The sequence below is a fragment of the Myotis daubentonii genome, chromosome 3 (genome assembly GCF_963259705.1).
Source record: "Myotis daubentonii chromosome 3, mMyoDau2.1, whole genome shotgun sequence".
Taxonomy (NCBI): Eukaryota; Metazoa; Chordata; class Mammalia; order Chiroptera; family Vespertilionidae; genus Myotis; species Myotis daubentonii.
Genome location: NC_081842.1, coordinates 129,883,988 through 129,909,167, shown reverse-complemented (window position 1 = coordinate 129,909,167; position 25,180 = coordinate 129,883,988). Strand labels below are relative to the sequence as shown.

Here is a 25,180-nt window from a genome sequence, read left to right as displayed (position 1 = left end):
CGTGGAAAGGGCTGGAAACTGAGGACACTGTTGTCTTTTTTCAATCAGAGGGAGTCTCAAGTTCCCGACTGCTCTGAACTCCAGTTCTGGGCTAGTCTCTGGGGACCCAAACTCATACGGGGAGAAACTGGACTGTCTGGCATTGGGCAGAACTCGAGGGCGGCTTTCTCTCAGAGGTGCTTGCAGTGATTACCACGGGACACTGAGACCCGGGGCCTCTTTGGGTAGGACTGAGGATCAGCCATAGCTGTTTGCTCCGCTCTGTTGATTCCCTGAGACCCCGCCCCACCCAAGCTGTGCGCAGAGGCTTTTGCATATGAAAGGCCTGGCCCTTTGCAATCTGATAATTACCTAACAAACTGCATCTGGGTCAGAGAGACCCAGAACTTCCAAAAGAAGGCCCAAGGCCCCACAGCAGCTTGCATTGCTTCACAGCTGGGCCTCATCTGGGCACCTCCAAACCCCAAACAAAGAAGAGGAATCTGCAGATCTCTCCATAGCTCCTGCTGGGTAGCCTCAGGCAGAGCCTAAATTAGTACCTCCTTAGAGATCCAAGAGCCAGTGTACCCAGTGGTCAGAGTGGGACCATCCAGATTACAACTCCTCAGATCCATAAGGGACACACTCAGGGAGCAGATTCAGTGAGCACCAAAGCCACACTGAAGCAAGTCTTGCCCCAGAAGGGTGTCTCCAGCACAGAAGATCTCCCACCATAACCACAGCTGATTCTCACAGCCAATTGGCCTGGAGGTCAATTCCTCCCAGTGATACCTACAAAAATCAAGGCTTAACTACAACAAGACTGTGCACAGCCCACAAAGGGGTGCAGCAAGAGTGTACACCTCAGGTAATTGGGGAGGCTGAGCCACTGGGCCCTATAGGACACCTAGCACAGAAAGCCACTCTATCAACACAGGGAAGCATAAAAAATGTGGAGACAAAGAAACAGGTCACAAATGACAGAAATGGAAGGAAGCAAACTACTGGATATAGAGTTCAAAACCACGCTTTTAAGGTTTTTTAAGAATTTTCTAGAAACCGCCGATAAATTTAGTGAGACCCTCAAGAAATCTAGTGAGACCTTCGAGGATATGAAAAAGGGCCAACTAAAAATTAAGCATACACTGACTGAAATAAAGAATATTATACAAAGTTCCAACAGCAGACTAGAAGATCGCAAGAATCAAGCAAAGTTTTGAAATACGAAGAAGCAAAAAACACCCAACTGGAAAAACAAAAAGAAAAAAGAATCCAAAAATATGAAGATAGTGTAAGGAGCCTCTGGGACAGCTTCAGGCATACCAACATCCGAATTATAGGGGTGCCAGAAGAAGAAAGAGAGCAAGATATTGAAAACCTATTTGAAGAAATAATGACAGAAAACTTCCCCTACCTGGTGAAAGAAATACACTTACAAGTCCAGGAAGCGCAGAGAACCCCAAGCAAAAGGAATCCAAAGAGGACCACACCAAGACACATCATAATTAAAATGCCAAGAGCAAAAGACAAAGAGAGAATCTTAAAAGCAGCAAGAGAAAGAAACTCAGTTACCTACAAGGGACTACCCATACGACTGTCAGCTGATTTCTCAACAGAAACTTTGCAAGTCAGAAGGGAGTGGCAAGAATTATTCAAAGTGATGAATGTCAAGAACCTACAACCAAGATTACTTTATCCAGCAAAGCTATCATTCAGAATTGAAGGTCAGATAAAGAGCTTCACAGATAAGAAAAAGCTAAAGGAGTTCATTACCACCAAACCAGTATTATATGAAATGCTGAGAGGTATCCTTTAAGAAGAGGAAGAAGAGGAAAAAGGTAAAGATACAAATTATGAACAACAAATACACATCTATCAACAAGTGAATCTAAAAATCAAGTGAATGAATAATCTGATGAACAGAATAAACTGGTGAATATAATAGAATCAGGGGCATAGAAAGGGGGTGGACTGACTATTCTCGGGGTGGGGGAAGGAGTGGGGGGGGTGCGGGAAGAGACTGGACTAAAATCGTACACCTATGGATGAGGACAGTGGGGGGGGGGAGGTAAGGGCAGAGGGTCGGGTGGGAACCAGGTGGAGGGGAGCTATGGGGGGAATAAAAGAGGAACAACTGTAATAATCTGAACAATAAAGATTTAATTTTAAAAAAAGAATAACATTTTACCATTTGCAACAGCATGGATAAATCTAGAGGGCATTATTATAAGTGAAATAAGTTAGCCAGAGAAAGACAGACACCATATGATTTTACTTATATGTGGAATCTAAAGAACAATATAAATGAAAACACAAAACAGAAACAGACTTATAGGTACAAAGAACATAATGATAGTTGCCAGAGAGGGATGGGTATTGGGAAACTGGGTAGAAAATATGAAGGAATTGAGAAATACAGATTGGCAGTTACAGAATAGTCATGGGAATGTAAAGGTTAACATAGGGTATATAGTCAATAATATTGTAATAATTATGTATGGTCAGTAGGGCACTGGAAATATCAGAGGAACACTTTGTAAATTATATTATCTAACTACTATGCCTTCCAGCTGAAACTAATATAAAATAATATTGAATGTAAAAAAATTGACTTTTTCTTTACACAATTCTATATTTTAAAAACTACAATATGATCCAGCAACTCTACTCTTAGGTATATGACCAAGATAAATGAAAACATATGTCCATACAAAAACTGTACACAAATGTTTATAGCAGCATCAATACTAATAATAGCCTCGGTGGTCATCACACCCTCATGCTGTGAGGCCCTCACGCCATCACAAGGAGGCTGCATGCGCAGTGGACACACGTGGGCACACACAGGCGGGCAGGGCTGCATGCGTGATGAGGCGCATGCGGCTAGGCGGGGACTTGACACTGTGTGCACGGCCCCCAGGCCTCAACATGTGGAGGGCCCAGTGACGATCCATGTGGCCAGGCCTGAGGATCCTGCGTGTCCGTGCGGCATGGAAGCGGGACCCACATAACAGCCTACCTCTTTGGGGCAATCCAAGAGGGCCTACCTTTTAGGGGCAATTGATCATGGGGATCCCACACTGTGAGAGGGCACAAGCCAGGCTGGGGGACACCACCCCGAGTGCACGAATTTCATGCACTGGGTCTCTAATTATTCATAATAACCCAAAGTGGAAATAATTTAAATGTCCATCAACTGGTGAATGAATAAAATGTGGCATCTCCATATGGTGCAATATTATCCTATCTAATAAAAGAGAAACATGCAAATTGAGCATAACCCCGATACCCTTCCCATTGGCTAATCAGCAGGATATGCAAATTAACTGCCAACCAAGATGGTGGCCGGCAGCCACGCAGCTGAAGCGAACAGGAGGCTTGCTTGCTACAGTGACGGAGGAAGCCAAGGTTCCCCGCCTGCCGCAGCCCAGCTCTGAGCTGCACTCTAAGCAACTATGTTGCAATTATAGAAGCCAAACAAACCTGGAAACCTTCTTTCAGCCAGCTTCGGCCTCAGAGCTTAGAGCTACTGTGATGGCAACAGAGTTTCAATTATAGAAGCCAAACAGACCCAGAAACCTGCTTTCAGCCAGCTTCGGCCTCAGAGCTTAGAGCTACTGTGATGGAAACAGAGTTTCAATTATAGAAGCCAAACAGACCCAGAAACCTGCTTTCAGCCCACAGAGCTGGAGCCGGCTCTCAGCTCCAGTGACAGCTATAGAAGGTAAATAAATCCCAGAATAAAAAAAAGAAAAAGAAAAAAAGGAGAGGCTGGGAGCTTAAGTTGCCCTCCAGCCTGAAAACAGCTCTCAGGTCCTCACCCAGACTGGCTAGTCACCCCAGTGGGGACCCCCACCCTGAAGGGGGTGTGACCAGCTGCAAACAGCCATCAGCCCGTCATCCAGGCTGGCCAGGCACCCAAGCGGGACCCCCACCCTGATCCGGGACACTTTCAGGGCAAACCAGCCGGCCCCCACCCATGCACCAGGCCTCTATCCTATACTACAGGCAGGGCAGGACAGCACGAGCTGCCATCCAGGTCCCATGTGCAGCCCTGGGCAGCGGGGCATAAGCCCCACCCCCAGCCGGGACCCCTGTGTGCCACCTGATCCCCAGCCAGGACCCCTGTGCTTCCTAAACCCTGCACTGCTAAGCCCCGCCCCCAACCAGGACCCTATGACTACTGGAGAGCAGGAAAGTGCCGCTGGGCCCTGGGTCGCTGTGGTGATCTGGCCATCGGTACCTAGAAAAGTGCGGCCTATAGGCAGCCCCCAGCTGCTCCTGATCCGGGAGCAGGAAAGCAAGCCCGGCCTGAGGGCAGCCCCAAACTTTGCCTGCTCCCCAGTTGCCATGGTGATCCGGGAGCAGGAAAGCAAACCTGGCCTGAGGACAGCCCCCAGCTGGGCCTGATCCGGGAGCAGGAAAGCAAGCCCAGCCTGCGGGCAGCCCCCAGCTGTGCCTTCTCCCCGGTCGCCGTGAGGATCCGGGAGCAGGAAAGCAAGCCTGGCCTGTGGGCAGCCCCAAGCTGGGCCTGATACGGGAGCAGGAAAACCCAGCCTACAGTCAGCCCCTAGCTGGGCCTGCTCCCCAGTCACCATGGTGATCCGGAAGCAGGCGAGCAAGCCCAGCCTGCAGGCAGCTCCTAGCTGGGCCTGCTCCCTGGTTGCCATGGAGACCTGGGAGTGGGAAAGCCCAGCTTGCAAGCAGCACCCCCATCCTGGCCATAGCTCAGGGAGAGTACAACATGCAGTGGAGGCCAGGAGCCTGAGAGATCAACACAGAGAGGCTCCTGCTCCAAGCCTCCATAGTGTGGCTAGGGGCAGGCCCCCAGCAGACACACACACACACACACACACACACACACACACACACACACAGTGCATGCTCTGAGCCTCCAGTGTGGTTGGGGGCAGACCCCCAGTGGGGGACACACACACACATACACACACACGGCAACTGCTTCGAGCCTATGTGGCACGGCTGGGGGCAGGCTCTAGCAGACACACACACACACACACACACACACACATACACACACACACGGGATGCCAGCTCCAAGCCTCTGCTGCCAGACTGTGGCCATCAGTAGGACATCCACTGAGGGCTCCCGGACTGTGAGAGGGGCAGGCTGGGCTGAGGGAATCCCATCCCCCAGTGCACGAATTTTGTGCACCGGGCCTCTAGTCTACACTAATAAAAGACAAAGATGCTAATTGATAGTACCTTCACTACACCCTAAGCCATGCCCACCAGCCAATCAGAGCGACTATATGCAAATTAACCCAACCAAGATGGTGGCCAGCAGTGGCCTGCAGCCATGGAGCTGGAGGAAGCAGGAGGCTTGGTTGCCCAGGCAATGGAGGAAGCCACGCTTCCCACCTGCCCTGAGCCGGCTGTGCCCTCCGCTCATGACAACAAAGTTTCAATTATAGAAGACAAATAAATCCTAGATACCTGCTTCCAGCCAGCCTCCACTAGGATCTTGGGTGGCTGGGGGCTGTGGCCAGCCTGAAAACAGCCATCAGCCACTCACCCAGGCTGGCCACACCCTCATGGGGTGAGGGTACCTGCTGGGGGGCTTGGCCAGCCTGCAAACTGCCATCAGCCCCTCACCCAGGCTGGCCAGGCACCCCAGTGGGGACCCCCATACTGAAGGGGCTGTGGTCAGCCTGCAAGCAGCCATCAGCCCCTCACCCAGGCTGACCAGGCACTCCTATATAATAAAAGGGTAATATACAAATTGACCCTAAGAGTAGAATGACTGGGAATGACTGGTCACTATGACACACTGACCACCAGGGGGCAGGTGCTCAATGCAGGAGCTGCCCCCTGGTGGTCAATGCGCTCCCACAGGGGGAGCTCTGCTTAGCCACAGCCAGGCTGACGGCTGCCAGTACAGCGGTGGTGGTGGTGGGAGCTTCTCCCGCCTCCTCAGCAGTGCTAAGGATGTCCGACTGAAGATTAGGCCTGCTCCCCACTGGCAAGTGGACATCCCCTGAAGGCTCCCGGGCTGCCAGAGGGATGTCTGACTGCCAGCTTAGGCCCAATCCCCCAGGGAGCAGGCCTAAGCCAGCAGGTGGTCATCCCCTGAGGGGTCCTAGACTGCAAGAAGGCACAGGCTGGGCTGAGGGACCCCCCGAGTGCACAAATTTTTGTGCACCGGGCCTGTGGTCCTATATAATAAAAGAGAAACATGAAAATTAGCCATCCCTCCACAAGCCACGCCCACAAGCCAATCAGAGTGACTATGCAAATTAACCCAACAAAGATGGTGGTTAATTTGCATATGTAGGTGTCAGGCACCCCAAGAGGCAATGGCACGGCCGCAAGCTCCCAGGACCTTTGCCAGCCCCGGAGGTGAGGCCGTAGCCACATCTGCGGGCTTCCAGGACCTTTTTCCGGTCTGGGAGGCAAGGCTGCCCATGCCTAGCCATGCCCGCAGGCTCCTGGGACCTTGCCAGCAGAGAGCGGAAGGTTTGGAGTACTTGGCAGAGCAGGAGACTGCTGGACATAGAGCAGAGTGAGAGACAGGGCAGCTTGGAGGGTGTGGCTCCCTCTGTCACCCCAGCTTCCTCATCACAGCTGTGGAAACTGACAGCAGGGAGGAGGAAGTCCCACCCCCACAGAATCAGCCAGAATCAGCCTTTGGTTAGACAGTTCTCAGCGGCCTGATAGCCAGGACTCTCATTCACCTGCATCTCAGACCGTGACAGTAGAGAGGTGGGACTATGTCTAAAGAACCACTGTTGATACAATGTAGCTCTGCAGCCGAAAGATGCCGGCTTTATCGACAGAAAATGTCTGCAGAGCAGCATGCGTCTGATCTTGAAAGAAGGCAGCACCTGCGACAGGATGCATCTGACCACCAGCTACTGGAAAAACGTCACTCTGATGCCGAAAAACACCGGCATTATCGACAGAAAATGTCTAAAGATCAATGTGCCTTTGAAGTTGAAAGAAGGCGGTGGCGACGACAGAATATGTCTAGAGAACAGTCATCAACAAGTACTACCAATACCAGTAGGAACTGCTTTCTCAGCAAAAATGGAGTACATGAGGATGCAATTCTCAAACATAGTTGTGGTAGAATGACTGTTCGATGTGAATTTTGCCTATCACTAAATTTCTCTGATGAAAAACCATCTGATGGGAAATTTCCTTGATGTTGTAGCAAAGGGAAAGTCTGTCCAAATGATATACATTTTCCAGATTACCAGGCATATTTAAAAAGATTAATGACAAATGAAGATTCTGACAGTAAAAATTTCATGGAAAATATTCGTTCCATAAATAGTTCTTTTGCTTTTGCTTCCATGGATGCAAATATTGCATCGCCATCAGGATATGGGCCATGCTGTTTTAGAATACACGGACAAGTTTATCACCGTACTGGAACTTTACATCCTTCAGATGGTGTTTCTCGGAAGTTTGCTCAACCCTATATTTTGGATACAGCCGAAGTTACAAGTAAAAGATTAGCAATGCCAGAAAACCAGGGCTGCTCAGAAAGACTCATGATCAACATCAACAACCTCATGCATGACATAAATGAATTAACAAAATCGTACAAAATGTTACATGAGGTAGAAAAGGAAGCCCAAACTGAAGCAGCAGCAAAAGGTATTGCTCCCACAGAAGTAACAATGGTGATTAAATACGATCGTAACAGTGACCCAGGTAGATATAATTCTCCCCGTGTAACTGAGATTGCTGTCATATTCAGAAATGAAGATGGAGAACCTCCTTTTGAAAGGCACTTGCTCATTCATTGTAAACCAGATCCCAATAATCCAAATGCCATTAAAATGAAACAAATCAATGTCCTGTTTCCTACATTAGATGCAATGACATATCCTATTCTTTTCCCACATGGTGAAAAAGACTGGGGAACAGGTATTGCATTAAGACTCGGAGACAACAGTGTAATCAACAATAATACTAGACAAAATTTTAGGACACAAGTCACACAAATGCAGTATTATAGATTTCATCTCTCTGTGCGAGACACGTTCAATCCTATTTTAAATGCAGGAAAATTAACTCAACAGTTTATCATGGATTCATGTTCAAAAATGGAGGCCAATCAGATAAATTTCATCAAAGCAAACCAATCTAAGTTGAGAGTTGAAAAATATGGTGGTTTGATGGATTATCTCAAATCTAGATCTGAAAATGACAATGTTCCAATTGGTAAAATGATAATACTTCCATCATCTTCTGAGGGTAGTCCCAGAAATATGCAGCAGCAATATCAGGATTCTATGGCAATTGTAACAAAGTATGGCAAGCCCGATTTATTCATAACCATGACATGCAACCCCAAATGGGCAGATATTGGAAACAATTTACAACGCTGGCAAAAAGTTGAAAACAGACCTGACTTGGCAGCCAGAGTTTTTAATATTAAGCTGAATGATCTTTTAAGTGACATCTGTAAGTTCCATTTATTTGGCAAAGTAGTAGCTAAAATTCATGTCATTGAATTTCAGAAACGCAGATTGCCTCACGCTCACATATTATTGATATTAGATAGTGAGTCCAAATTACGTTCCTCTAATTAATTCCCTTTCAATGTGCACGAATTTTGTGCACCAGGCTACTAGTCCTATCTAATAAAAGAGAAAAATGGTAATTGGCGTACGACGATACCTTTTTCATTGGCTAATCAGGGCTCTATGCAAATTAACTGCCAACTAAGATTGGCAGTTAACTGTCAACAAGATGGCGGTTAATTTGCATATGTAGGCCCAATGCAGAGAGGCGAAAGGGAAAGCAGGAAGAAGCCCCCTGCCACTGACAGTGATCGGAAACCCAGCGGGGAGCTAAGAGCTGCCCCCCAGCCATGATCAGAGAATCAGGCGCCTTTTCCGCCCTGGCCAGTGATAGCAGGAAGTAGGGGTGGAGCCAGCGATGGGAGCTGGGCACGGTCGAAGCTGGCAGTCCCAGGAGCTAGGGGTCCCTTGCCTGGGCCTAAAGCAGAGCCCACGATCGCGGGGCCGCTGCAGCTGTGGGTCCCCGCTGCCCAGGCCGGATGCCTCAGCCAGAGGCGTTAGGCCTGGGCAGGGGTGGAGCCTGCAACCACGGGGAGCTGGGGGTCCCCTGCCCAGGCCTGACACCTCTGCCAGAGGCCTCAGGCCTGGTCAAGGGGCCGATCCGGTGATTGGTGATCGGAGGGTGATGAGGGTCAACTCCTCTGGCCGAGGCATCAGGCCTGGGCGGGGGGCTGAGCCGGGGATTGGGGGAATATGATTGTCCCCTTGCCCAGGCCTGAAGTCTGGGTCAGAGGCGTCAGGCTTGGGTGGGGGGTGGAGCAAGCGATCAGAGGGAGATGGGGGTCCCCTGCCCAGGCATGATTCCTGGGCCAGAGGCCTCAGGCCTGGGCAGGGACCAGAGCCAGTGATCGGGGGGAGATGGGGGTCCCCTGTCCAAGCCTGACACCTCTGTCAGAGGAGTGAGGCCTGGGCAAGGGGCTGATCCTGCGATTGGAGGGTGATGGGGGTCAACGCCTGAGGGCTCCCAGTATGTGAGAGGGGGCAGGCTGGGCTGAGGGACACTCCCCCACCCCACACCCAGTGCACGAATTTCGTGCACCGGGCCCCTAGTTTGTCAATAAAAGGAAATGAAATACTGATATGTCCTACAACATAGATGATCTTTTGAAACACCATGCAAAGTGAAAGAAGCCAGTCACATATTATCTTATTCCGTTTATATGAAAAATCCAAAATAGGAAAATCTATGACAGAAAGTAGATTAGTGGTTGCTCAGGGTTGGGGATATGGAGGGAGTGGAGAGTGACAGCTAAGGGATATGAGGTATTCTTTGAGGGTAATGAGAATGTTTTCTAATTGATTGTGGTGATTAATGTATACATCTGTGAATACATGACAAGCCATTGAGTGGGTCAATTGTGTACTATGTGAATTATATCTTAATACACTGTAAATAAAATCGCTTTTAAAAACTGCGTTAACTTTAACCAAATGGAATATATCCCTTGATTGATAATACACCAGTTGTCTGGAAGACAGCTGGATCATAGTTGACTCATTACACTTGTCCATTTTTTGACACTTCACTTTCTGCATGATGAATAGACATATTATAATTCCATTTCTATTTCTGTTTTCAAAATATAAGGAAGATGTTTTGCTCATTGTAAAACTTTCATTGCCGGGAGTCATATAATTGAACTTCAGCTTGTAGAGATTTAATAAAAAAATAAATAAATAAAAATTCTAGAATTTATCAAAGGATAATTTGTTTAGCTTATTTTTTCAAGGTTACATCATATGAAGAAATCATTGAATGTGCTGACCAACGGCTCAAGATATCCCGCTCCCAGATTGCACAGTAAGTTGAAAAAGTTTAACTTTTAATTTTGTAAACACTTACTGATATTTTATTTTGCTCTCTGGCTTGCTAAATTTATTTTTCCTTAGACTCTTAGAGAGAAGAAAAATGTGTAATTAAGATCACTTTTCAATAATTTAATCTTTGAATGTCCAGATTACTTGAATCACCAGATTTTCATCTTCCTCTCAGAGTTCACTTTGATTTTGGGGAAGGGAGTGAAAGGGGGTGGGTGAAGGAATTAGTGAGAAACATCCAAAATTTTTGGAGGATATTGTGATGGCATTCAAATAAAATAACCATGAAATCTTAGGATTTATTCACAAAAAGTTTTTGAATGTAAACCAAATAAGACATAAAGTACATACATATACCACGTACCAAATAAACTTTTTCATTAGAATGAGATTTAGCTTAAAACACTCCTGAATTGGTGGTGTATGTTTTTTATAATATATTTTTATTGATTTCAGAGAGGAAGGGAGAGGGAGAGAGAGGTAGAAGCATCAATGATGAGAGAGAATCATTGATTGGCTGCCTCCTGCATGCCCCACACTGGAGGTCAAGCCTGCAACCCAGGCATGTGTCCTGACTGGGAATCAAACCTGGACCTCCTGATTCATAGGTCTATGCTCAACCACTGAGCAATGCTGGCCAGGCCTGAATTGTTGTTTTTAAATTCTGATTTCATTTATACAGTGCTGGTTATCTCTAGAGCAGGGGTCCTCAAACTTTTTAAACAGTTCACTGTCCCTCAGACAATTGGAGGGCCGGAATATAGTTTAAAAAAAAAAAACTATGAACAAATTCCTATGCACACTGCACATATCTTATTTTGAAGTAAAATAACAAAACGGGAACAAATGCAATATTTGTATTTGTATGTGGCCCGCGGGCCATAGTTTGAGGACACCTGCTCTAGAGCTTAAGCATCCCCATGCCCTGGCTGGTTTGGCTCTATGGTTAGAGTGTCACCCACAAACTGAAGGGTTGTGGGTTCGATTCCTAGCCCCAGTCCAGGCACATGCAGGAGGCAACCAGTCGATGTGTCTCTCACATTGATGTGTTTTTTTTTTAATTAAATCTTCATTATTGAAAGTAATATATGTCCCTTTTCTCTGCCCATTGACCCCTTCTAACTTGCCCCTGTGCCCCCCCCCGAGTCTTCACCACCCTATTGTCTGTGTCCATAGGTAATGCATATCAACACTAATAAAAGAGAAAAATGGTAATTGGCGTACGAGCTACCCTTTTCATTGGCTAATCAGGGCTATATGCAAATTAACTGCCAACTAAGATTGGCAGTTAACTGCCAACTAAGATTGACAGTTAACTGCCAACTAAGATTGGCAGTTAACTGCCAACAAGATGGCGGTTAATTTGCATATGTAGGCACAATGCAGGGAGGCGAAAGGGAAAGCAGGAAGAAGCCCCCTGCCACTGACAGTGATCGGAAACCCAGGGGGGAGCTAAGAGCTGGGGGGCAGGGCAAAGGCAGCCCTGGGGCCGCCTTTGCCCTGCCCCCCAGCCATGATCAGAGAATCAGGTGCCTTTTCCGCCCTGGCCAGTGATAGCAGGAAGTAGGGGTGGAGCCAGCGATGGGAGCTGGGCACGGTTGAAGCTGGCAGTCCCAGGAGCTAGGGGTCCCTTGCCTGGGCCTAAAGCGAAGCCCACGATCGCGGGGCGCTGCAGCTGTGGGTCCCCGCTGCCCGGGCCGGATTCCTCAGCCAGAGGTGTCCTGCAGGGGCAGGGGTGGAGCCCGCACGATCGCAGCGCCACCTGCTGCCACTGCGGGTCCCCGCTGCCCGGGCCGGATGCCTAGGCCAGAGGCGTCAGGCCTGGGGAAGGGGCCGATCCTGCTATTGGAGGGTGATGGGGATCAACGCCTGAGGGTTCCCAGTATGTGAGAGGGGGCAGGCTGGGCTGAGGGACACTCCCCCCCACACACACACACACCCAGTGCACGAATTTCGTGCACTGGGCCCCTAGTATGCATATAAGATCTTTGGTTAATCTCTTCCCACCCCTCCCCCCGCTTCCCTCTGAGATTCATCAGTCTGCTCTATGTTTCCATTACTCTGATTCTATTTTATTCATCAGTTTATTTTGTTCATTTATTTTGATTTTTAGATTCAGTTGTTGATAGATATGTATTGATTGCCATTTTATTGTTCATGTTCTTCTTCTTCTTCTTCTTCTAGAATGCTCTTCAACATTTCATATAGTATTGGTTTGGTGGTGATGAACTCCTTTAGCTTTTTCTTGTCTGTGCAGCTCTTTATCTGACCTTCAATTATAAATGATAGATTTAAGTCCTTGCAATTCATCACTTTGAATATTTCTTGCCACTCCCTTCTGGCCTGCAAAGTTTCTGTTGAGAAATCAGCTGACAGTCATATGGGTGCTTCCTTATAACTAACTGCTTTTCTCTTGCTGCTTTTAAGATTCTCTCTTTGTCTTTAACACTTGGCATTTTCATTGTGGGACTGTTTGGGTCCCTCTTGTTTGTGATTCTCTGTGCTTCCTGGACTTGTAAGTCTATTTCTTTCACCAAGTTAGGGAAGTTTTCTCTCATTATTTCTTCAAATAGGTTTTCAATTATCTTGCTCTCTTTCTTCTTTTTCTGACACCCCCATAATGTGAATGTTGGTATACTTGAAGTTGTCCCAGAGGCTTCCTTACACTATCTTCATATTTTTGGATACTTTTTTCTTTTTGCTCTTCTGATTGGGTGTTTTTTGCTTCCTCATATTCCAAATCATTGGTTGAGTCTCAGAATCCTCTACTCTACTGATGAATCCTTGTAAATAATTCTTTATTTCACTTAGTGTATGCTTAATTTCTGACTGGTCTTTTATTATGTCTTTGACAGTCTCACTAAGTCCCTTGAAGCTCTCATGAAGACTCTTGAAGCTCTCATTAATATCCCAAGTAACCTTATAAGCATATATTTGAACTCTGTATCCAGTAGCTTGCTTACTTCCATTTCTTTCATTTGTAACATGTTTCTTTGTCTCTGCATTTTGACTGCTTCCCTATGTTTGTTTCTATGTGTTAGAGCTGTTGTGACTCCTGGAATTGGTAGAGTGGCCTTGCGTAACAGGTATCCTGTAGGACCTAGTGGCTCAGCCTCCCCAGTCACCTGAGCTGGGCACTTTTGGTGTGTCCCTGTGTAGGCTTTGTGCACAGTCTTATTGAGCCTTGATTGCTGTTGGTGTCACTGGGAGAAATTGACCTCCAGGCCAATTGACTGTGAAGAGCAGTTGTGTCTACAATGGAAGAGCTGCTGTGCAGGAGACACTCCTATGGAGCAGGGCTTTGTTGTTCACTGAGTCTTCCCCTTGAGTGTGTCATTTGTGGATGTGTATAGTTGTAATCTGGAAAGGTCTGAAGATGCCCACCAGATGTACTAACTCTGGGACCTTCCAGGAGGTGCAAAGTCAGGCACTGCCTGGGGCCACTGGATAGGAGCTACAGCTAGATCTGCAGATGACTGCTATTTGTATTGGGCTAGGGAGAACCCAGGTGAGACCCATCTGTGAAGCAAGGCATACTGGTGCTAGTGCTGGGTCTTGGGCCTTTTTTTTGATAGGTTTGGGGTATGTTGCCTCCAGCTGCTGCTTGTTTTTTCTTTTATTGTTTTATTGCTTAAAGTGTTACAAAGAGTATTACATATGTCTCCTTTTTTCCCCCCGCCCTTGACAATCCCCTGGCCTCCCCTACCCCCCAGTGTCTTATGTCCATTGGTTATGCTTATATACATGCATACAAGTCCTTCGGTTGATCTCTTAACCTCCCTTCCTGCCCCCCAACCCTCCCCGGCCTTCCTGCTGTAGTTTGACAGTCTGTTTGAGGCTGCTCTGCCTCTGTATCTATTTTTGTTCATAAGTTTATAATGATCTTTATTATCCATAAATGAGTGAGATCATGTGGTATTTTTCCTTCATTGACTGGCTTATTTCATTTAGCATAATGCTCTCCAGTTCCATCCATGCTGTTGCAAATGGTAAGAATTCCTTGTTTTTTTTGGCAGCAGCATAGTATTCCACTGTGTAGATGTACCACAGTTTTCTAATACATTCACCTACTGATGGGCACTTAGGCTGTTTCCAGATCTTAGCTATGGTGAATTGTGCTGCTATGAACATAGGGGTGCATATATCCTTTCTGATTGGTGTTTATGTTTCCTTGGGATATATTCCTAGAAGTGGGATCACAGGGTCAAATGGAAGTTCCATTTTTAGTTTTTTGAGGAAACGCCGTACTGTCTTCCACAGTGGCTGCACCAGTCTGCATTCCCACCAGCAGTGAACGAGGGTTCCGTTTTCTCCACATCCTCTCCAGCACTTGTCGTTTGTTGAATTGTTGATGATAGCCATTCTGACAGATATGAGATGGTACCTCACTGTTGTTTTGATTTGCATTTTTCGGATGATTAGTGACTTTGAGCATTTTTTCATATGTCTCTTGGCTTTCTGAATGTCCTCTTTTGAAAAGTGTCTATTTAGGTCCTTTGCCCATTTTTTGATTGGATTGTTTATCTTCCTTTTGTTAAGTTCTATGAGTTCCCTATAAATGTTGGAGATTAAACCCTTATCGGTGATACATTGGCAAATATATTCTCCCATGCAGTGGGCTTTCTTGTTGTTTTGTTGATGATTTCTTTTGCTGTGCAGAAGCTTTTTATTTTGATGTAGTCCCATTTGTTTATTTTCACTTTAGTTTCCATTGCCCTAGGAGCTGTATCGGTGAAGAAATTGCTTCGACATATGTCTGAAATTTTGTTGCCTTTGGATTCTTCTAGTATTTGTATGGTTTCTCATCGTACATTTAAGTCCTTTATCCTTTTTTAGTTTATTTTTGTGTATGGTGTAAGTTCGTGGTCTAGTTTCATTTTTTTGCATGTATCTGTCCAATTTTCCCAACACCATTTATTGAAGAGACTATCTTAACTCCCTTGTATGATCTTGCCACCTTTGTCAAATATTAATTGAGCATATTGGTTCAGGTCGATTTCTGGGCTCTCTATTCTATTCCATTGATCTATATGTCTGTTCTTGTGCCAGTACCAGGCAGTTTTGAGAACAGTGGCTTTGTAATACAGCTTGGTATCTGGTATTGAGATTCCACCTACTTTTTTCTTTCTCAGGATTGCTGCAGCTATTCGGGGTCTTTTTTTATTCCAAATGAATTTTTGGAGAGTTCGTTCTAGGTCTGTGAAATATGTTGTTGGTATTTTAATGGGAAGTGTGTTGAATTTATAGATTGCTTTGGGTAGTATGGACATTTTAATGATGTTGATTCTACCAATCCAAGAACATGGTATGTTCTTCCATCTGTTTATGTCTTCCTCTATCTCTTTTTTCAACATCCTGTAGTTTTCTGAGTAGAGGTCTTTTACCTCTTTAGTTAAGTTTATTCCTAGGTATCTTGATTTGTTTTGGTGCGATGGTAAATGGGATTGTTTTTATAGCCTCTCTTTCTGTAAGTTCACTATTGGTGTATAGAAATGCCATAGATTTATTGGCATTAATTTTGTATTCTGCTACACTGCCAAATTCATTTATTTATTTATTTTTGTTTTGTTTTGTTTTAATTAAATCTTTATTGTTCAGATTATTACATTTGTTCCTTTTTTTCCCCCCCCCCATAACTCCCCTCCTCCCAGTTCCCGCCCCACCCTCCGCCCTCACTCCCCACCCACTGTCCTCATCCATAGGTCCACGATTTTTGTCCAGTCTCTTCCCACATCTCCCACACCCCTTTCCCCCCCAAGAATAGTCAGTCCATTCCCTTTCTATGTCCCTGATTCTATTATAATCAACAGTTCATTCTGTTCATCAGATTATTTATTCACTTGATTCTTAGATTCACTTGTTGATAGATACGTATTTGTTGTTCATAATTCGTATCTTTACCTTTTTCTTCTTATTCCTCTGCTTAAAGGATACCTTTCAGCATTTCATATAATCCTGGTTTGGTGGTGATGAACTCCTTTAGCTTTTCCTTATCTGTGAAGCTCTTTATCTGACCTTCAATTCTGAATGATAGCTTTGCTGGATAAAGTAATCTTGGTTGTAGGTTCTTGGTATTCATCACTTTGAATATTTCTTGCCATTCCCTTCTGGCCTGCAAAGTTTCTGTTGAGAAATCAGCTGACAGTCGTATGGGTATTCCCTTGTAGGTAACTGAGTTTCTTTCTCTTGCTGTTTTTAATATTCTCTCTTTATCTTTTGCTCTTGGCATTTTAATTATGATGTGTCTTGGTGTGGTCCACTTTGGATTCCTTTTGTTTGGGGTTCTCCGAGCTTCTTGGACCTGTAAGTCCATTTCTTTCACCAGGTGGGGGAAGTTTTCTGTCATTATTTCTTCAAATAGGTTTTCAATATCTTGCTCTCTCTCATCTTCTGGCACCCCTATAATTCTGATGTTGGTACGCTTGAAGCTGTCCCAGAGGCTCCTTACACTATCCTCGCATTTTTGGATTCTTTTTTCATTTTGCTTTTCCGGTTGGATGTTTTTTGCTTCCTCGCATTTCAAATCATTGACTTGATTCTTGCGCTCCTCTGGTCTGCTGTCGGGCGTCTGTATAATATTCGTTATTTCAGTCTGTGTGTGCTTAATTTCTAGTTGGTTCCCCAATATAAGATCGAGGGTCTTATTAGTTTTTGTGTAGATCTCATTAAGTTTATCGGCAGCTTCTAAACAGTTCTTGAGAGACCTTAAAAGTGTGGTTCTGAACTCTATTTCTTCCATTGACAATTTTGTCCTGTTTCTTTGTTTCCGCATTTTGTTATGCTTCCTTGGTGCACCCCCTAGTGGTCTTTGTTCGCAGTCTTATAGTTAAATCTTGATTGTTGTAGCTAATTCCAGGGAGGGTTTGACCTCCAGGCCAAGTGGCTATGAGAATCAGCTGTGTCAGCAGTGAGAGAACTTCTGTCCTCTAGGGAGGTGCTAATCTAGCCTTTGCCTGAGGCTATCCGGCAAATGGCTCTGTGCAGGGCTTGGGCGGGGCGGGTCGCACAGGATCAACAGTGTGGGCCGGAGAGAGCAGTTATGGCGGCTCTCAGTCCTGTCCCAAGGGGCTCTGCCTCTCTGAGTCCCAGTACCCGCTGCAAAGCTCGGAGAGAAAGCTGCACTCACTCTGACCGAAGCCAGACAGTCCCGCTTCTCCCGTTTGAGTCTGGGTCCCTAAAGACTCGCCCGGATCTGGAGCTCAGAGTCTGCGACTCCCTCCTGATTGAAAACAACAACCGCGCCCTCCGCCGCCAGCCCGCTCCGCGCACTCCGCACCTCAGAATTTGACTTCAGCACTGCGCCTCCTCTGAGTGTCCGTATGCATTTCTCTGTCCTCCTAGTTGTAGGACTTCCACTCAGCCAGCGTTCCTGTGGTTCTGGGTGATGTCCCTTCCGTTTTTTGGTTTCACTTTTGAAGTAGTTGTTCAAAGCAGCAAACTCCGGCGTTAACCTATGCTGCCATCTTGGTTCTCCGCCAAATTCATTTATTAAGTCTAATAGTTTTTTGATGGAGTCTTTAGGGTTTTTTATGTATAAATATCATGTCATCTGCAAATAAGGACAGTTTTACTTACTCTTTTCCAATTTGGATGCCTTTTATTTCTTCTTCTTGTCTAATTGCAATGGCTAATACTTCCAGTACTATGTCGAACAGGAGTGGTGAGAGTGGGCATCCCTGTCTTGTTCCTGTTCTTAGGGGAAATGGTGTTAGTTTTTGTCCATTGAGTATGATGTTGGCTGTGGGTTTGTCATATATAGCTTTTATTATGTTGAGGTATGATCCTTCTATTCCCACCTTGCTGAGTTTTTATCAAAAATGGGTGTTGGATTTTGTCATATGTTTTTTTCTGCATCAATTGATATGACTATGTGGTTTTTTTCTTTCAATTTATTTATGTAATGTATCACATTTATTGATTTGCAGATATTATACCATCCTTGCATCCCTGGGGTAAATCCTACTTGGTCTTGGTGTATGATCTTTCTGATGTACTGCTGGATCCGATTTGCTAAGATTTTGTTGACGATTTTGGCATCTATGTTCAAGAGGGATATTGGTCTGTAATTCTCTTTCATTGTGTTGTCTTTACCTGGTTTTGGTATTAGGGTGATGCTGGCTTCATAGAATGAGCTTGGAAGTGTTCCTTCCTCTTGAATTTTTTGTAGTAGTCTGAGAAGGATAGGTTTTAGCTCTTCCTTGAATGTTTGGTAAAACTCCCCTGTGAAGCCATCCGGTCCTGGGCTTTTGTTTGCTGGAAGCTTTTTAATGATTGCTTCAATTTCTTCCATAGTAATTGGCCTATTGAAATATTTAGATTCTTCCTGATTGAGTTTTGGAATGTTGTATTTTTCTAGGAACATGTCCATTTCCTCCAGGTTGTCTAGTTCGTTGGAGTAGAGTTGTCCATAGTATTTTTTAACAATCATTTGTATTTCTGTGGGATCTGTTGTTATTTCACCTCTATCATTTCTGGTTTTGTTTATTTGGGTCCTCTCTCTTTGCTTCTTGGTGAGCCTCGCTAGAGGTTCATCAATCTTGTTTATCCTTTCAAAGAAATAGCTCTTGGTTTCATTGATTTTATGTTTTGCATTTTTGTTCTCTATGTCATTTATTTCTGCTCTAATCTTTATTATCTCCTTCTTTCTGCTCACTCTGGGCTTTTCTTGTTGCTCTCTTTCTAGTTCTTTGAGATGTAGAGTTAGATGATTTACTACCATTTTTTCTTGTTTTTTGAGATAGGCCTGTAGAGCTATAATCTTCCCTCTCAGGACTGCTTTCATTGTGTCCCATAGGTTTTGGATTGTTGCGTTTTCATTGTCATTAGTTTCCAAGATGTTTTTAATTTCTTCTTTGATCTCATTGGTAACCCAATCAATATTTAACAACATGCTATTCAGCTTCCAAATGTTTGAGTATTTTGGTTTGTTTTTATTGTAGTTTATTTCTAATATTATGCCATTGTGGTCTGAGAAGATGCTTGGTATGATTTCAATCTTCTTGAATTTTGGGAGACTTTGTTTGTGACCCAATATGTGGTCTATTTTTGAAAATGTCCCATGAGCACTTGAGAAGAACGTATATTCCATGACTTTGGGGTGCAGTGTTCTGAAGATGTCAATTAAGTCCATCTGATCTAGTGAGTCATTTAAGATTGCTGTTTCTTTACCAATTTTTTGTCTAGATGATTTATCCAGTGATGTCAGTGGTGTATTAAAGTCCCCTACCATGATTTGTATTGCTGTTGATCTCTCCCTTGATATCTTCCAGGAGTATTTTTATGTATTTGGGTGCTCCTGCATTGGGTGCATATATGTTTATCAGGGTTATATCCTCTTGTTGTATTGATCCCTTTAGTATTATGAAGTGGCCTTCCTTATCTCTTGTTATGGCCTTCACTTTGAGGTCTATTTTGTCATTGCTGGAACTCTGCTGGAAGCTTTTGAGACTGCTTCAATTTCTTTCATAGTGATTGGCCTATTGAGATTTTTAGATTCTTCCTGATTGAGTTTTGGAATGTTGTATTTTTCTAGGAATATGTCCATTTCCTCCAGGTTGTCTAGTTTGTTGGAGTAGAGTTGTCCATTTCTGCTCTAAGTATTGCTACCCCAGCTTTTTTTTTTTTTTCATTTTCATTTGCCTGAAAGATATTTTTCCATCCTTTCACTTTCAGTCTTAGTGAGTCCCTTATTCTGAGGTGGGTCTCCTGTAGACAGCAAATATATGGGTCATGGTTTTTTATCCATTCAGTCACTCGATGTCTTTTCGTTGGAGCATTTAGTCCATTTACATTTAAAGTTATTATTGAAAGGTACTTGTTTGTAGCCATTTCAATTTTTTGTGGCTGTTTTCTTTCTGAGTTTTTTATTTCTTCTTTTTACACCAGTCCCTTTAGCATTTCTTCCATTGCTGGCTTGGTGGTGATAAACTCCCTTAGCCTTTTTCTGTCTGTGAAGCTTCTTATTTCCCCTTCAGTTTTGAATGACAGCCTTGCTGGATAGAGTATTCTTGGATTCAGCCCTTTGCTTTGCATCACTTTGTAAATTTCTGTCTATTCTTTTCTGGCCTGATGTGTTTCTGTTGAGAAATCATTTGATAATCTAATGGGAGATCCCTTGAATGTAACTTCCCGTCTCTCTCGTGCAGCCTTTAAGATTCTCTCTTTGTCCTGAACATTTGCCATGGTAATTATGATGTGTCTTGGTGTGGGTCTTTTTGGGTTCACCTTGTTTGGGACTCTCTGTGCTTGTGTGACTTTTTTCTTCCCCACCTCAGGGAAGTTTTCTGAAATTATTTCTTCCAATAGGTTTTCTAACCCTTGTTCCTCTTTCTGTTGTTCTGGAACCCCTATTATTCGTATGTTGTTTTGTTTCATGTTGTCCCATAGCTCCCTTAGGCTCTCCTCCTGTCTTTTAATTTTTTTCTCCAATTGCAGTTCAGTTTGGGTGTGTTTTGCTTCCCTTACTGCCGGGAGCCGGTCCATGCTTGCTGTTTCAAGGGACCTGGCATATATGGCATACTGTTCTTAATATGTTTGCTCACCTTCTTGGCACTATGTGTTTTAACCAAGGTCACCTCTCCGAGAAAGGTTGTTTCCCCAGGTAGGGATTTTCCCCTGAAGTTAGGGAGGGAATAAAACCCCTCAACTAAGTGCCAGGCGGGTAATTAATCACTTTAACTATGAACAATCATGCTTAAGCTACATAATCTTTACTCCCTGGAATGGAGATAAGAAATGCCCTAACCTTTGTAATAGAGATTGATAGGATTGAATCAACTGGTATAAATACAGATGTAACTAGACAGCAAGACACAGAACTTAGGAGACAGGACTTAGAAGACAGGACTAAGAGAGACAGAACCTAGGCACAGAACCTACACAGAAGAACTTCGCTGGAGAGAACATGGCAAAAGATCCTGGACAGAAACTGGCCTCAGAATCTAGAGACAGAACCTAGTGAGAGAACATGGCAAAAGATCCTGGACTGAACCTGACTACAGAAATTGGCAAGAGAACCTGACTAGAACCTGGTGACTGAACCTGGCTGGAGAACCTGGACAGAACCTGGCTAGAGAACCTAGCGAGGGAACATGGCTACAGAACCTGACTGGAGATCCTAAGCAGAACCTCTCTGGAGATCCAGACCAGAACTTGGCTGGAGATCCTGGCTGGAGATCCTGGCTAGGCTGCTGATCAACTGAACACTGTCTCCGTGTCCTTCCTTCTTCGCCGACTCCGTCCACGCCTTTGGGGACCCCTGGACCTGCTGGGGTTGGACCCCGGCACCTTACTTCTAATTCGCTAATTTGGTCCTCTGCTTCTCCTAGTCTACTGTTGAAACTTTCAATGGTGTTTCTTATTGCAGCTATATCACTCTTCATTTCGTCTTGGTTCTTTCATAATTTATTGATTTTTTTCATCCGTTTCTTCTTGCTTCTTGCATAAGTTGTTGATTTTTTCCTCCATCCGGTTTATGCATTCTAGGACCCTTAGTCTGAATTCTTTTTCTGTCATGCTGCGTGCTTCTGTTTCACTTATCTGCTTTTCTGGAGAATCCTACTTTTCTTTCCTTTGGGGGTTTCTTTGTCTGCCCATGTTTGATCTCACTGACATATCTAGATGTTGAGTCGTTTAGGGGCTGCTCCTTGGTTGGCAGTGGCTCCTCGGGCTGTGGTTGCTCCTCAGGTTGTTGTGGTAGCAGCTGCTCTTCATTGACAGCAGCTCCTCTGGTGGGTGCTGTTCACAGCTGTGGTGGCTCCTCTGGCTGGTGGGGGAGGGCTTCACACACAACTGTTGGTTCTCAGACAGAGGGTGTGCTGATCACGAGGCTGCTGTTCCTTGGATGGGGGTGGGCTGCACACGCAGCTGCTACTCCTTGAACTGGGGTGCACTGCTCACGTGGCTGCTGATCCTTGGATGGGGGCTGGCTGCACGCTGCTGTTGTTCCTCTGATGTGGTGGGCTGCTTGTGGGGCTACTGCTCCTAGGACTTGGATAGGTTGATTGCAAGTCTGCTGCTCTTCAGACGGGGGTGGGCTGCTTGCGAGGCTGCTGCTCTTTTGATGGGAGTGAGCAGCATGCGTGGCTGCTCATCTTCAGATGGGGACGTGCCACTCACCTAGCTGCTGCTCATCAGACAGGTGCAGGCTCTTGTGGCTCTGCTCCTCGGACCAGTGCATGATTCATAGGGCTGTCGCTCCTCGGATGTAGGTCGTCTGCTCGTGGGGCTGCTGCTCCTTGGGCCGGGATGGGCTGCTGCTGCTCCTCTAATGGGGCCGGGCCGCTTGCAGAACTGCTGCTCCTCAGATGGGGATGGGCTGCTCACACATCTGCTATTCCTCGAATTGGGCAGGCTGCTTGTGTGGCTGCTGCTGCTTAGGCAAGGGCAAGATGCTTGTGCAGCTGCTGCTTCTCGGACTAGTCTAGGGTGCGGGCTGTGCGCAGCTGCTGCTCCTTGGATGGGGCGGGCTGCACAGGGCTGCCGCTCCTCAGACGTAGGAAGACTGCTCATGCAGCTGCTGCTCCTCGGACAGATCGGACTGCTCGTGTGGTTGCTGCTCCTCGGATGGTGAAGCGGGCCACTCACACAGCTGCTGCTCCTTGGACAGGGGCAGGCCACATGAGGCTGCTGCTCTTAGGCTCAAGGCAGGCTGCTCACAGGGCTGATGCTCCTTGGTCAAGAGTGCACTGCTCACGTATCTGCTGCTCATGTGGTTGAAAAAATAATGTGAAAAGAAGTAGGAAATAAAGGAAGAAACAAAAAACCAAAACCAAACAAACAAACAAAAAAGAACAAAGAAAGAAGCAAAAAAAAAAATAAGGAACAACAACAAAAAAGGGAAAACAAGGAAAAAAAGAAAAGTATGTGCCAGTGTTAGTGGACAGGGACCAGGCCCAGAGCGGGTCTGCCTCAGGCCGGCCTGTAGTGTGTGGGTTCTTGACTTCATGTAGGAAAGATCTCTCAACCTGCGTCCAGGTGATATTGAGAGTATGTTTACTAAAGCATGTTAGTGGCCAGGGACTATTAAGGCTGAGTCTAAGTATGTATTCCCCTTAAATTATCCTGTGTAGAGTAGACATAGGATTCAGTTCTCTCAGCTCACATTGATAGGGTAAATCGAGTTTTTTATTGCAGCAGTGTTTCTTGGTGGTAGGCTTGATCACCAAGCAGTTGATGTGTCTCTCTCACATCAATGTTTCTCTCTCTCTCCTTCCTCTGCCCCCTTCCACTCTGTCTGTTATGATGGAAATAAATGGAGTGCTGTGGGCTAGAAGAGGTCACCTTTAGGCTGACACCTGTTTGGGGCACTTGCACTTAGACGCATCTCCACTAAGTTAACAGATGAATTATTACTTAGCCGAGATTAGAGCTCGGGCCATTGCAGTGTGAGAATAACAGCACGGAATTTTTAAAAAGTACACTTGTCACACTCAGCACTACCTCGGAGCTGCAGCCAGCCCTTTGCTCAGGAAATGCTCGGCCCAATCCTTCCGGCTCCCGTAGTCACACTCAATTCCATGAGACCGACGCTTAGGCGCCTGCACTCGGGCCGCTATGAAGTACTTCTGGGAGGCAACTCCCCAGCTGCTGCTTGTTTAAGAGATTTTAGCAAAGTCTGCAGTCTGAGCCAGGACAGGCCATTCATATGGAAAAGAGGCTGAAAACAGCTTGGGTGGGGCTAAAAATTGGATGGGGTGGGGTCTCAGGGCTGAGTGAAGAGTGTGGACCATGCTGATGGAAATTCAGATATGGCTGCCAGTCAGCCCTGTGACAGGGGAGGTCCCAGCATAGGAACAATGACCCTTGCAAGTACCCCTGTCTGGGAGAAAGCTGCCCCCGAGTTCCTTCCCTGATGCCAAACAGTCCAATTCCTCCCCATATGTCCCTGAATTCCCCCAAAGCCACTGCACGGCACTGGAACTCAGAGAAAGCAAGACCATGTAAGTTCACATGTGGGCCTTTAAGAAGAATACCTGAGACTCCAGCAGCCTCCCATGTCACTCACTCAGCCAAAATTACCTGCTGGTTTTTACAACCCGAAGTTTTGGAGACTTCTCTTCCCAGTTCTGAACCCTGGACTGGAGGTCTGGTGTGGACTTGGAACCCCTGCTTCTTATGGGAGGCCTTAGAGATATCTCTCCCAACTAAAGAAATGCCACACAAGGGTGTTGGACCAGCCCATTCTGCGCCTCTGCTCCTTCTACCAGTCTCAATGCACTTTCTTCTTTGCTGCTCTAGCTATAGGACTTCTATTCAACCAGATTTCAGGTGGTTCTGAATGATGGTTGTTCTGTATTTTAGTTGTAATTTTGATGTGGTTGTGGGAGGCAGCAAGTGCCAGCATTTACCTACACCACCATCTTCACAATCTGCCTTGGATTTTAGAAATAGCTAAATAAAAATATATTTAAAAATAAGATCTGACATCATTGCTGCAACATTCCCATATGGCAACCTTTGGCAAGATCTGATCCCTGGTTTGTCCTAATCCACATTTATCTGGCTTTAGTCACATACTTGCCTGACTTTCCCATAAGCATTTGAGGTTATAACCCTTGCAATAGAATTTCCTGTTCCCCAGGGTCTGTTTACCCTCTATGACAGGCTGAATAATATCCCCCAAAGATATCCAAATCCTAATATTTGGCACCTGCTACTGTTCCATTGCATGACAAAGGAGACTTTGCAAATTTATTAAATTAAATATTTTTTTAAGGTTGACTTTTTTTAAAAAAATTGATTTCAGAGAGGAAGGGAGAGGGAGAGAAAGATAGAAACATCAATGATGAGAGAGAATTATTGATAGGCTGCCTCCTGCACACCCCCTACTG

General features: G+C 45.4%; 1 protein-coding gene across 6 annotated transcripts in view; it reads left to right on the top strand.

The window, feature by feature from the left end:
- Positions 1-25,180, top strand: part of CAGE1 (cancer antigen 1) — an 85,820-nt gene that overhangs the window by 52,779 nt on the left and 7,861 nt on the right. For all 6 annotated transcript variants that reach the window (XM_059688547.1, XM_059688548.1, XM_059688546.1 and 3 more), the window contains one exon: positions 10,262-10,332. In XM_059688547.1, coding sequence (XP_059544530.1) covers positions 10,262-10,332 — 71 coding nt within the window. The remainder of the gene's footprint in view (positions 1-10,261; positions 10,333-25,180) is intronic.